The sequence below is a fragment of the Lipophrys pholis genome (assembly GCF_963383615.2).
Source record: "Lipophrys pholis genome assembly, chromosome: 1".
Lineage (NCBI taxonomy): Eukaryota > Metazoa > Chordata > Actinopteri > Blenniiformes > Blenniidae > Lipophrys > Lipophrys pholis.
The window spans coordinates 31,858,394-31,871,894 of record NC_137635.1 but is presented as its reverse complement, the minus strand read 5'-3'; the positions used below and the strand labels follow the sequence as shown (position 1 = coordinate 31,871,894).

General features: G+C 41.1%; 1 protein-coding gene across 1 annotated transcript; it reads left to right on the top strand.

The window, feature by feature from the left end:
* The first annotated feature begins 785 nt into the window (after positions 1 to 785).
* Positions 786 to 11,865, top strand: slc25a42 (solute carrier family 25 member 42). The gene is made up of 8 exons (XM_080472710.1): positions 786 to 1,125; positions 3,898 to 4,063; positions 5,731 to 5,842; positions 6,314 to 6,339; positions 6,431 to 6,597; positions 6,672 to 6,788; positions 7,371 to 7,522; positions 8,970 to 11,865. Exons 2-8 carry the CDS (start codon positions 3,971 to 3,973, stop codon positions 9,293 to 9,295), a joined length of 993 nt encoding a protein of 330 aa, XP_080328836.1. The 5' UTR covers positions 786 to 1,125; positions 3,898 to 3,970; the 3' UTR covers positions 9,296 to 11,865.
* Positions 11,866 to 13,501: the final 1,636 nt, after the last annotated feature.

Sequence of the window (13,501 nt, the reverse complement as noted above, 5' to 3'; positions counted from 1 at the left end):
AAATTGACTCCTATAAACCTATAAATGTACATTAAACAACCAGAAACTGACAAAGTATATGAAACTAAAAACTATAATGTTTATTAATTTACACAAAGAAAATATGAATGAATACAAAGCAATTACAACTAACTATAATTGACAAAAAGTAAATATAAGCAACATCAAATAACAGCAAAATAATGCAACTGATAAACACAATGGATATTAAAGAAAATACTCCTTTACATGTAACTGCTACAAACTGATAGAAAATCTAAACAAACTATATACTGCATATAAATTTGCAAGAAAGATATAACTCAAAACAATTGCAAACTGAGATGAAAATCTAAACATTTAGGGAACACTAAATGACAATAAACAGCTACAGAACAGCCACAAACTGACAAGTAGTAACGTTTCATCCACACAAAGTAAATTTAGATGACAGGAAACTGATTCAAATACTTTGGCACAAAACACCTACAAACTGATAAAAAATATATATATATATTGTAAACTTAACAACTTTTGATGGACACAAAACAAAGTGACAAAGACACTGATAAACAGATACAAAACATTTACAAACTTATACAATTTACAAGAAACGGACACATAATGACTACAAACAAATGCGTACAAAAAGAAAAAGAAAAGCGTCCAGAAAGTGGTGGCATAAGGTGTTGAAGAATGGACAGTTTGGACGGGGTGGGGGGAATTCACGTGCCTGCTCACGCCCCTCCAAACGGCCTATCCCAGCCGGCCCCTCCTCCTCCACACTACATTTCCCACAATGCCTCGGTGCTCGTCCTTGTCAAAGCTCGGTGGTCAAGCTAACGCGCAGCTGTCCGCTGGGGTTCTGTGACAGCATGGAGCGGGTCTGTCCCGGAGAGTCTCTGCTGGTCTCGCGCACGGAGGACACCGCCGCCACTGCCGTCACGCGTCTTCTGTCAAGTGTAACGTCGGTCCTCCCCAACAAGGCGACACTGACGCCGCCGTTGCTGTAGCGGGGAGCTAACGACTAGCCGACGTTACTTAACCTGCTTTTGGAGCTCAACTCACAAACATCGACCCCCCGAACGGGCAGCAGGTGGGCGACGTCCGAGCAGAGAGGACTTCCGGCCGTGTCCCGCTGACCAGGTGAGAAATGTGGCGTATGTGAGCGGTGACAGGGAGCAGGCTGCTGGGAGGATGGCTGCGTTCCTGTCGGTACTGGATACAGGGCTCAAAACAGGCAGGCTGAATACTAATATTTTGCGACCGAGTGCATCGACACGGATGTTTAAACCTTTTGATATACACCAAACATTAGTCTTTTACCCAAGTCCTGTTTTTAAAACTGCCAAATAATGTGCACAGTAGTGTAAACTTTATTTACTTTGCAAGAAATAAAGAAGTTTGTAAAAAATGTCAGTTTTTACAATGCAGAAAAAGTAACTGATGCATGCAGAGTAGTTTGTACTTTTATTTGTAATTAAGTACATTTCAACTTGTGTACGCACCATCTGTGAGGTTTTGCTGCCTTTTATATGTTGTATATAGAATTAAAGTGAAAAAAAACAACCTGGAAAGTCTCTTCTAAGTCACACCTGAAGTGGCTGTGTAAAATACTTTATTGTTGTGTCCACTTTACACAAGTTACTGCATTTCCTGAGCAGCTGGGGAGGAACCTGCTCACCTCCCTTTTGACCTCTAATATCTGAAAACACTTGAAATGCCTCATGGGACATGCACAGCAAAATGTAATTTCTTTATTTTTTTCAGATGGAGATAAATGAACCTAGATCAACCATTTCTTGATCCGTGCCTAGTAATTGTCAGAAATGTTATCAGTGTTTTAACATTAATTAATAACACCTGCCTTGGCAGGTATTTAGAAATAGAGATGCAATAGAAAGTACAAATGTGCACATACAGGCGTCTGTTCAGCACCGACTTTAGGTATTGAGATGAGTTGATGGGTATGTACCCCAACGCAAGTGGCTACTGGAAATGCCATTTATATCTGGAACAAACACCCTCAGCTTGAGTTGAGATGCATAAATATCCCCAAATCTCGTTGGGATTGTTTTGTGCACTGCAGCTTAAATAAATCTTTTGTCAGTCGGTTAATGCTAAAGAAGCTTTAAACTTACTCTACCAGAAATAATCTTTAAAATATGCTTCCCAAGCCACGAGAATAGTCTTAAATATTATGAAAATGATTGTTAATGGTGTTTTCCAGTGCTGATCAAGCCCTCGCGAGATCGAGTTTACAAACTGGATCTTGTGACGCAATGGCTCGGGAATCTTCTGGAGTTTCCGTGACCACAAGACGTCATCAAACCTGAGGCTGTTCTGCAAAATTTAAATGCTGAAAATACTAGCTTGTATGAGTGTACCGGTAATGACAAATTTCCTTCAGAAAGGTATTGACAACGTATTAAGAGATGTACGTCAACAATTAAAACTTGGCACTAAATCTTTCATTTTTCCCATGTAGATTCCAAAGTTGGGGAGATTTGTAAATTTAAAAAATGTGCACAATAAGTGGTTTCTTTCATCCGTTAATCTTTTTTTACGTACTCATTAAACTGCAAGTTGCACAGTGACAGGTTACACCTGGGCAGGTAGCCAGTCCATCACAGTCACACCTGCAGCAGTCACACATTAACCCCTAAAGCCCTTCTCTTCATTTAACCTGTCCTCCTCGCAGTTAACGTTAACAATACATATTTGGAGTAGTGGGCCGCCACAGTGCAGCGCTCCTGGGGGTCAAGGGTCATGCTTAGGCAGCCACAGTGATGACCTGTCCAGTGTGAGATTCAAACCTGCAAACTTCCCGTTGCAAGGCCACTTCTCTAACCTCTGGGCCACAATATACTTGCACCCAAGGGCGTGTTCACATTCCCCTGTTTGGTCCGGACAGCAGTTCATTTCGGGGGAAAACGGTTTGGTTAGGGCGACATGAAAACGCCCACAAACTCTGAACTGGAGCAAACAAGAGATCTCTGGTCCCTTTAAAAGTCTCGGTCTCTTTGCAAACGATCTTTGTCGCGGGCGGGCTGAGAGGACGTGACAGAGCGCACTTGATGTGACAATGTTTGTTCTCTTCTGTATCAAAGCTGCTGTTCTGTTACAAAGATCACAAAGCAACTGTTCAATTAGAGAAGTCTCACTGTTTCACCTTCTTGGGGCTTCACAGATTATTTCTCTTCTCTGTATCTGTTCCACAACTCTTCAGTAATTCAGTAACTGTAATTCACATCTAATCATGCTGTTTGTATATAAACGTATAGTTTCTCTGCTTGTACTTACCTGTATGAGCGCATGTTGGTGCAAAATGAATTAAAACTATTTTACTTGATTTGACACAAGAAATATCTTCCGAAAACAATACCCCAACAACTCCTGTGACGTCCTGTCCAGGTAATGCTGTGTGGGAGGTTGATCTGGATTGAAACTGCAGCCAGCTGTCGGTGCAGAGGGGCTGCTCATGTTGTTGAGACACCTTTCACCCACAAGTCATCAAGTGTCCTTCACTTTTCTTTCTTGTGTTTCCACTTTGCTCTCAGCCTTTATAGTGCAGTCACAGGTGTGTTTAGTAGGTTAGAGGTAACTGGATTGTGTGTATAGTATTTATAATCTTGTTGAAAGTTTAACACCTTCTTCCTGAAGTGTTTTTTTTTTTTTTGTTCTGGATAAATGTACTCCCTGATGGACTTCCCATCAGATTATGAGTGTGTTTGCATGGCTGTTGTACAAAGAGTCTGATCATGTCACTTGATCCTGATCCAGCTCCACGAGAAGAACAAAGAGAAGAAGCTTCAGCTTTTTAAATAGCTTGCTTTAGTTTTATATTTAGGCTGACCTAAACCCGACCTGTGTGTGTGTGTGTGCGCGTTTTGTTTTCTCTTCTCTCTGTGGCCTCAGCCCCCAGTGTCGCCGCTGACCCCCTCGGCTGGAGGGTGAGTTCATGAGCGTGCTCGGCACGTAATCCTCGGGAATGGGAAGTGGAGTCCAGGAACAACGGGCATCACTAACCCAGGAAGAAGTGCTGCCGCGGGCTTCCTCCACTCAGTCAGACGGCAACTCGGAGGCAAGTTATCGCACTCGAATCTTTCTCCAGCGCTTCCATGATTACAAGACATATACAAGTATTGTATTAACTTGTAGGCTGGGTTGAGACCTGGTGGAGTCCTGAATGTGTTTCTGAATCACCTTATAGCCACACAAGTCAAAGTACTTTGTTCAGAAAGTAACTTTGTAGCTCCATTAATTTGCATTGTCAAAAGAAGCCACCTAATTTAAATATTCTCCAAAAATCTGCATTGAGAGTAAAGTTTTATTATATAGTTGAAATGTTTTGTGAATATATGCAGAAATAAAGCTGAATTTTATGTATAAAATAATCTAATTATTGGCTGTGAAAATGCAGATCAACAGGTTTATCATAAAAATCCACAGGATTACTTAATGACAGTAATGTGAGTATTTGTAATAACTGCATATATCTCAACTCTTGAGAAGACAATTTATATCATCATTTTTTTTTTCTTTGACCAAATCATGTTTTTATAAACACATGAATAAAAACAAACTAAACATTATTAAATATCAGTATTCGGACATGGCTGTGCTTAATAGTGCAACTTCAATTTACTTTTTGACCCCGAAAAAAGATTAAGGGCATAAAGAACATGTAACATATAAACAGAAATCACGCGATATACCAACAGATATACCAACAGATATACCAACAGCCTGTAAAACATGTATGAAAATATAGAAGGAATAGATATGATTCGGATACACTAACAAAGTGAGAGTTCATACAAGTAAAATGACTCAGGCATATAAATATGATGGGAAAGGGAGACAAAGATCAGCCTGTTTCTGTATACTAAAGTGAACAAATACAGGGTGTGAAGTTTTACTGTTCTTAAAGCGTGACCAATCTGTGGACAGAGATTACCTTCTTCCTTTGTGTCTTTGGTGTTTCCTGGTTAAATACGGTTTTATCAGTGTCCTCAGACTTATTCACCATAGTGTCCACCGTCCAGCCCATTGTCCCGGCTCAGTCTGGGGTCCTGGGATCACCAAGTTGCTGTGACGCAAAACTAAGCATAACACCTGGAGCTGGATGTAACAGGACTCATATCTGTTTCCAAGAAAACTAATCAGACCAACACAGCTGCTTCCTTTTGATCTCAACACGGTCAAACCAACAAGGCAAACACACATTTGGCGACAAGTAAAGAATGATGAACGTTAAAGACATTTTGATACTAAATTTAGTGTTGTTTTCCCCTCTGTGTACAAACTACAAGGGTCAAAATTTAACTGTTCATATTTGTGCAAATAATGCCCCCCAAAAACTTATAGTTCCATATATACAACATGTGGTGTCATTTTTTTTCCCCCCTTTTGTTTCACCCATCGTTTCATTTTAGACATTAGATCCAGACCCACTGATCCAGTCACAGCAGTAAAAACAATATGTCCTTATTTAGCCATAATAAATGGCTGTGTTGCAGAGGTATCCGTACTGCAGTCTGTGTACCGTATGTAATTCAGTGGTTTTGTCTCCGTGATAATTGCTTTCCTGTTTTGTGAAATCGGTGAACCGAGCGGAGCTGTTCAGTCAGACGTCCTCCACTGCCCATGTTACTGGTTTAATCATCAACTGCATCGTTAACGCGGCTTAGAAACTCCCTGGGTTTTCTTTGTGCTGACATCTACCTGTGATCCTCCATTGCTGTGCAGGGCCTGAAACACACGCGCTCCATCATCAACTCGCTCTTCTCGGGGGCTTTAGCAGGAGCCGTGGCCAAGACGGCAGTGGCCCCTTTGGATAGAACGAAAATCATCTTCCAAGGCAAGTCGTCAAACTGGAAATGGCCTGAACGAACATCATGGAGTTTTATATACAGATGTGGATTACTTGGGTTCAGGCTGCGTTTTTTTTTTTAAATGTATTCTTATTTTACCTTTTATTTTCAGTTGCTTAAGAGTGAATTATCTCTTTTATCAAATCTGATTTAAATTGTGGGGCTTATTTTCTCTAGTTTTATGCTAAGAAATCTTGATAAAATATTCATATCAACATGCACAATTTCCATATTGTGAAAGGCTGAATGAACTGCAATACGTTATGTTTCAATGTACTGCACATTCAAAATGAAAAAACAGTTAATCATGATTGATTAACTCACAAAAGATTTAAAAAGATGTAATAATTATTGGATTCCTCGCGGCAACAGGTCAGAAATCAGAAGCACAAGCACCGCCATTTCAGTGCTGCGCTCCAATAACTCCCTGTATTTACTTTGCTTGCTTTGTTTTTCAGTGTCTTCAGCAAGATTCTCTGCCAAGGTTCGTGTTGAGTTTTGCCACTTAAATTTAGGAAGTATTTTCTTCCTGTATTCATGCCTTTTATTAACACGGAGCACTTTCTGTGCTACAGGAGGCCTACAGGCTGATCTACCGCACCTACCTGCAGGATGGCTTCTTCAGCCTGTGGAGGGGAAACTCCGCCACCATGGTGCGGGTCATCCCCTACGCAGCCATCCAATTCTGTGCGCATGAGCAGTACAAGAGGCTGCTGGGAGGCTACTACGGCTTCCAGGGGAAGTAAGTTCATGTTTTTAACCGCCATTCATGAGGAGTTTGTGAAGGTGAGACACATTTCAAACGTTCCGTTTCAGAGCCTTGCCTCCATTTCCACGCTTGCTGGCCGGATCGCTGGCTGGAACCACGGCGGCTATGCTGACGTATCCTCTGGACATGGTGCGAGCAAGGATGGCTGTAACGCCAAAGGAAATGTAGGTCTATTTGTAACAGATCCATGCATACATGTACAGTTGCACCTATACCTGATCAATGGATTTTTAAGTTATGTCTGCAATGAGTCTGAAACTTGTTATTTTTAGTTTTGTCACAGATGACTTGTAAGCTAAAATAAGTACGAACGGAGCAAAAAGGAATTTTATAAATCCATTTAAGAAAAACTCCCAAACAAATCTATGTTATCTAAATGAAATCTAAATGATTGCCTTCTCATTTGTAAATGAATAAGACGATGTCAAAAAAATTGTATAACATTTGAAACAATAACTACTAAAGAACAAAAAATGATGAAACGGGCCCTGGCTTTGACCAAAATCTTTTTTTTTTTTTTTTTCTGTATAGAAGTAATAAATAGTAATGACGCTTCCCTGTCTTTTTATAAATATCAAGTAGAGTTCATCTTGAATTATAATATTATTGAGCAGAGGAGCACTGAAGTGAGATACATGACTCATGTTTATGTGCGCTGGGTGGATTTTTACTTCCACCTTGCAAACGTTGCCATTAACTGCTTTGTCATGCTTGTAATAATATGTAGTGTTTTGTTTGTGTTTCAGGTACAGTAACATCCTCCATGTATTTGTGCGGATCTCTCGAGAAGAAGGCCTGAAAACTCTGTATCGAGGCTTCACTCCCACCATACTGGGGGTCGTCCCCTATGCTGGTCTCAGCTTCTTCACCTACGAGACCCTGAAGAAGTTGCATGCAGGTATTGAACTCAAACATGTCTACACGGGTCGGCCATTATGACCACCGACGTGGCTCCTGTTAGCAGGTGTGCTGTGTCAGGAAACATGTGGACATTCTGTCCTTGGAGTGGATTTTTGGAACAAGAGCTGAACCAGAACATCTCCAAACCTGCAGCTCTTGTTGGTTGTTCCTGCTTTGATCTATGAAAGGTGGTCCTGCTTTGATCTATGAAAGGTGGTCCAAGCAGTGAGCTCAAGGTCACTTGAGTCGTTCCCGTGGGTAGATTTGTTTTGCAGATTGTGATTGCATTTGGCATGCCATAGCAAACAAAAACCAACATGCTCAATGAACCAGACAGGCAGGTACTGGTACTGGTCGAGTAACAAAGAAAAAGTACTCAGTGTTCCGCCATTCACCAATAAGTAAATAAATTAAGATCAAACTAGATGAACACAAACCATCGTAAAACCGAATACAAACCTTAGAGAGATAAAAAGCAATCTTTGACATAAAAATCAGGAGGATATGAATACACTAAAAAAAAAAATCATGATAATAAAGAGAGCTTAGAAATAAAATGAATACATAAGATAAAGTGCAATGTCACTTTCTTTATTCAGCTCAGTGATGGCGACTTGAACAAAGGTGCTTTTATTACACTTTCCTGCACCTTGAGACTAAAAACCTCCATCCAGAGTGAAGAAGCTGAAATTCGCCTCGTAGAGGATGGGCGTCATTATTAAGAATGGATGAAACCATCCTCTGGACCTGTGTGGTGAACAGGAAGGCTGGACAAGACGCCAATCAGATGACGGGACCATGTCACCATTTGTTTTAGTGAGTTTTTCCACTCTCACCCAGGTCTGACTGAACTGTGCCACCGATGAAACAGACTCGATAAATGAGTTAAAACAGAGTCATGATTGTTCGGTCAGTGTGGGGAAATGCACATTTTCGGAGGCAGTGCAGGCGCTTACGGCCCTTTGTGCAGACGGACTTGCAATTTTCATCAGAGTCCAGTTGTTCGTTAATAATAGTCCCAAAGTATTTATATGATCGCACTGGATGCATGAGACACAATCATGAGCAGCGAGGCCCACTGATGCAGGAGGGGAATGAACACCCCCCCCCCCCCCCCCCCCCCCCCCCCCCTTCCAATAGAAAACTGTTGGAAGACACAGTGCAGCACAGTTGGATAGTGTGAGGGGATGCATTCATAACAAACTACAGCATAATGTTATGGCTGATAAGAGTATTTCAGGTGGGTTAGGAGTGCTTTCTGGTCCCAGAACAAACCACAACTTTGGTAATTTATTCATCTGATAATTTATTGATAAGGTCTCTAATACTTTTTCCATGCAACATTAATGGAGTTTGGATTATCTTATTGAGTTTTGCCAAAGAATACAGTGGAAACAAGACGGTGGTGTTATATTGCTTCTTTTTGTGAATGTCCTCCCCCACAGAACAAAGCGGTCGCCCGCAGCCCTACTCGTATGAGCGCCTCGCTTTCGGAGCCTGCGCCGGACTCCTCGGCCAGTCGGCGTCGTACCCTCTGGACGTGGTGCGGCGGCGCATGCAGACAGCCGGGGTCACAGGTCACACGTACGGCACCATCCTGGGCACCATGAGGGACATCGTTTCTGAGGAGGGGCTCATCCGCGGACTCTACAAAGGTCTGAGTATGAACTGGGTCAAAGGGCCCATCGCGGTGGGGATCAGCTTCACCACCTTCGACCTCACCCAGATCCTCCTGAGGAAGCTGCATCAGATGGGCTACACCGCTCGATAGTAATGATCCAGAGTGGGCGCATGACAAGATCCACACAAGCCCCCCCGGAGTGGAACTCAGGAGTGAAGGGAGTCTGGCAGAGTGACAAATGTGTTTGGCCGAGTTAAATCAAACTCGCAGAGGCTCAGGATGCAGAGATGATGATAAAGAATCCTCTCGCTTTGTCTGGGGGCAACAGAGGTAAGTCCAGTGGGGCAGGTTGCCCTCTGTTGCATCCAAGTGCAATTTGATCACTGATTTAAGGGACGTACACAAAGGAAGTGTCGAGCAGAGCACTTGTGAATGAGAGTTAGGGTTTTCACACACTGAGGTCTGCTTCAGTCGCCCATTTCCAAATGTGATGAAAGCCTCCACTTCTTTTTAATATAAAATAAGAAGCATTTGATATAATACAAGTAAAATATGCTCTTGTGAGATTTTTATGAATTATACCAAAGGTTGATGATTTAAGCTAGCTGCAGTTTGTGTATTGATAGCAGGGTTTGTTTGTTTGAAGGTGCAGTATGTACATTTATAAAAAAAAAGTAAAACACTTGAATGAAAACGACAGTCATGATGCCGTTGGTGTTCTGCTGTAGGTTTGGAAACTGACGTTTGCATGTTGACCAGCCCGCCCCAGCCTGTCCTGCAGATTCTACTGACAACTACTAACTAAACAACAAACTTGTGAAACTGACGTTCAATTATGCAGTGACTCACTACTGCCACCTAATGCACAAAAGTGACATTACTTAAACTTGACATGCTGCGCCTTTCTAGTAGCACATCTTCTCCCAGCAGAGAGCGCAGGACTTTATCACTATGCGCAAATGTTTTTTTTTATTTTTCATTCGCACTGAATATATTAAAATCCTCTTTGGTACATAAGTATTAAACAAAGCCTGAAATTATTAATTATAACTGGAATTTTAAGGATAACAGTTTAATTCAAATTCTATTGGAGCCCATCCCAGCTGGATGTGTGTGAAAACAGACTCACACACTCACATTGACACCTAAAGGACATTAGAGACTCCAGTGAACCTCAACTGTATGTTTTTGGACTGTGAAAGGAAACAAAAAGAACCTTCCCTCAAGCCTGGACTTGAACCGGGGGAACTTCCTGCTGTGCCAACCACTGCGCCACTGCATGGCCCCCTACTGCTCAGACCCATAAACTAAAATGAAGCATGAAGTCTGTAACAGTCGTGACTTATTTTTTTATTTTTAAGTTGTTTCCATCACACAAGTTTCAGTTCTGCAATATGAGCTTTGATCAAATAGTTTTGTTCTTAACTAGTTGTGCTCTGCCCCCATCTGAAGCCCCCCTGCTGCCCCACCGGTAAAACCAAAAGGTTTGGGAACTGCAGTCATAAAGAGTTGGCTTCACTCCAGCTGAAGCTCTGCTGTCTGGTCCACTAATGCTCCATTTATATATTTTCTTTTTTGTGATAATAGTTTGGATTTTAATATTTAGGAAAGGCATTGTAATGTCTTCTGTATTGAACACACACACACACACACACACTCAGTATCCGGACGTGGTCTTCCATCATACTGCCTGTGCACTCACTTCATAGTTCATCTCTTCTCTGCCCTTCTGGCCTTGAAGAACTTTGTCGGGACACTAAAGGAGACTGAACGCTCGGTCAGGACAGTGGAGAGATGGAGCCGGATTGTCTAATGAACTAATACGACTGGAAATATGCAAACAGTGAAGAGATCGCCTAATTTCTCTGTGAAAGCTGTCAATGAATTACTTTGACATTTTTCTGATATTTTTTTTTACCTCAGCAGATTAACAAACGTGTGTTTTGTGGCATAATGAGGCTCGTGGTCGCTCGGCAGGTGTTGACAGTGTTAGTGTTTCTAACGGGTGACTTTGCTGAGCGGGCAGATGAACACGGACCGCAGAAAGTCTGACCGTACACACTCCTGAAGGTGACCACTGGATGGTTGAGAGGCTTTCTGCTGCGCTTAGATCATATCACACCTTTCCTGTGGGTCAGTAATGAGCGGGAGGTTATTGAAAAGGTGATGATGAGACAACAAATTCAGGTTCATCTAAAAAAATAAGAAAAGAAAATACAGTGAATTTAATTTTTCTCAATTTAATTAACTGGACTTTCTGAGTTTTACAGTTATTAAACATGAAGTCTCTATTTTATAATGGAGTTATTCTAACTTGCACTGTAAGCTTGGCTTTAAACAAAGATTACCCCCTGATGTCCTTCCTGCTGCACCCAGGATTCAAACCTGGGACCCTCCTACTGGAGGTCCAGCCTCGGCCTGATGTTCCTTCGAAACCTGAGGGACATGAACTGAAATGGAGAGAAAAACAGCATTTTCACCTTTTCCTTTGTTCAATTAACATTTTTTCTGTTTAAATTTTTCAGTATAGTTTAAATGTTACTACATTTAATTGTGATTACCACTCTTCACATACCTTTTATGAAAATATGTTTCACTCCTGGTTCTTCATTAACAATTTAAAAAAAAAAAAAAAAATTCGTTTTCAGTTTTGTTAATTGTGATATGAGCTTTAGTTGAAAAGTAAGAACACTTGATCTCGTGAAATTTAAAATTAGAAATTGAAATATAAGATTTTTATATTGTATTTCATTGACTTATGAACTAAAATACAAAGATTAATTCAAAATCAAAAGTTAAATTTCAAAGAAGAAATAAAACTGGTCTTATAATATAAATCTCAACTAATAATCAAAACAAAAGAGCGGCAATATAATAAATTCAATGCATATTGAAATAGTGAAAACAGTCCTACATTTATTAAATCCAGTTGTGTTGGAGCAATTTTATTGTTTGTAACAAAGACGATTGAGTGTTCAAATTTAGTTTGTTCACACTTCTTTATAGTTAAATATTAGAATTTCTTTATTAGGGCTGCCAAATGATAATAGCAGCTAATCTTTAGATTGGTTGAATAGGAATATATATATATATATGAAACTTTATATTGATTCAAATTCAGTCGGTAACTGTTTTAAATAAGCAGTCCATCCTGTGATCTTTGGATTTCTGAGGCTGATGATTTGTCTTTTTTTTTTTTTTTTCCCTTCCCTCAAATATGACTGAACCATCTTGTGCAGCTGATCTTAAAGGGAAAAGAGGGAATCAAATCAGACAATGGAGTGTAAAATGGGTGTGAAACAGCCTGATAGTTCTCATTAGTTGTCCCCACACTGGATTTGAAGCTTTAGACGCCTGCCGGTTTCCGTCTCCACATCTGGATGGATGTAGGCGGGAGGTGAGCAGGACGTAGTAGAAGAAGCAGCATCATAGGCTGTGAGTCCAGAGCTGCTGTCCAGGTGATTCAGTGCTCCTCCCCCATCAGCTGCTGTGCCAATCAATCAATCTCATCTTTCCCACTTGCCTTAGTATCGGTGGGGAAAACTCTGGCCCGTGACAGGTCGGTCTGTATTCAGCACATCTTCTGGAAGTACACAGTAACTGAAAGCTACACGGACGTTACTGACCCTTAAGTGCCTGGTGAGCCGTCTTCTCTCGCTGCGACTGAGCTCCTAGTATCAACCTTTCTGAAGGTTGCTTCCGTTTTTCATTCTCATTTCAGACTTCATGAGAGGCAGATAGTTGGACGGTGATGTGGAGTTTATTGATTTAACAAAGTACTTTTTCTCGAAGTGCAGGAGAAATTGCCTTTCACTGTGTCGATTCCAACAGGTTCAGCAGGAATCTGAGAGCACAGTGAAAACCTTTGAGCCACTCCGATTAGGACGGGTCGAAGGTAAATCTGGTTTTAATGTGGTGATCTCCCTCATGATCTGCCTTTAGCTTAAAAACAGTTTTGTACTCGGTAACGGGGACGTCCGCTGGACTCCCAGACAATCATTAAATGCCAAAAAAAAAGAAAAGTGTGTTGTGTTAAAAACTATATTAATCTTTGATGAGAACCCGAGAGTGGCCTAACAAGAAGAAATAGTGAAACGCTACAGCAACTAACTCTGGTACAAGTTGTGATCTTTGTTTTTGTTTCCTCTTGTAAAAATTGGAAGGTTTCAAGCCTCTTTGCAGACGTACAGTTGGACTGTCTGTGTTGCAACAAGTCGTCATGTTTCAGTGATTTAACAGCCGTTTTGTAAATCCTAGTATTTTGTGCCAACATGAATGTACTAATAGCCACAGTTGCTGTCCAGTCAGTAGAGATGACTGTATATGTAAGAAAAAAAATCTCATTAAACTGGATGT

Excerpts from the sequence above, each read along its gene's own strand:
- slc25a42 (XM_080472710.1), top strand. The coding sequence starts at position 3,971 with ATGGGAAGTGGAGTCCAGGAACAACGGGCATCACTAACCCAGGAAGAA. Across the intron at positions 4,064-5,730 it reads AGTCAGACGGCAACTCGGAG|GGCCTGAAACACACGCGCTC; the intron begins GCAAGTTATCGC and ends ATTGCTGTGCAG. Across the intron at positions 6,789-7,370 it reads GCTGTAACGCCAAAGGAAAT|GTACAGTAACATCCTCCATG; the intron begins GTAGGTCTATTT and ends TTTGTGTTTCAG.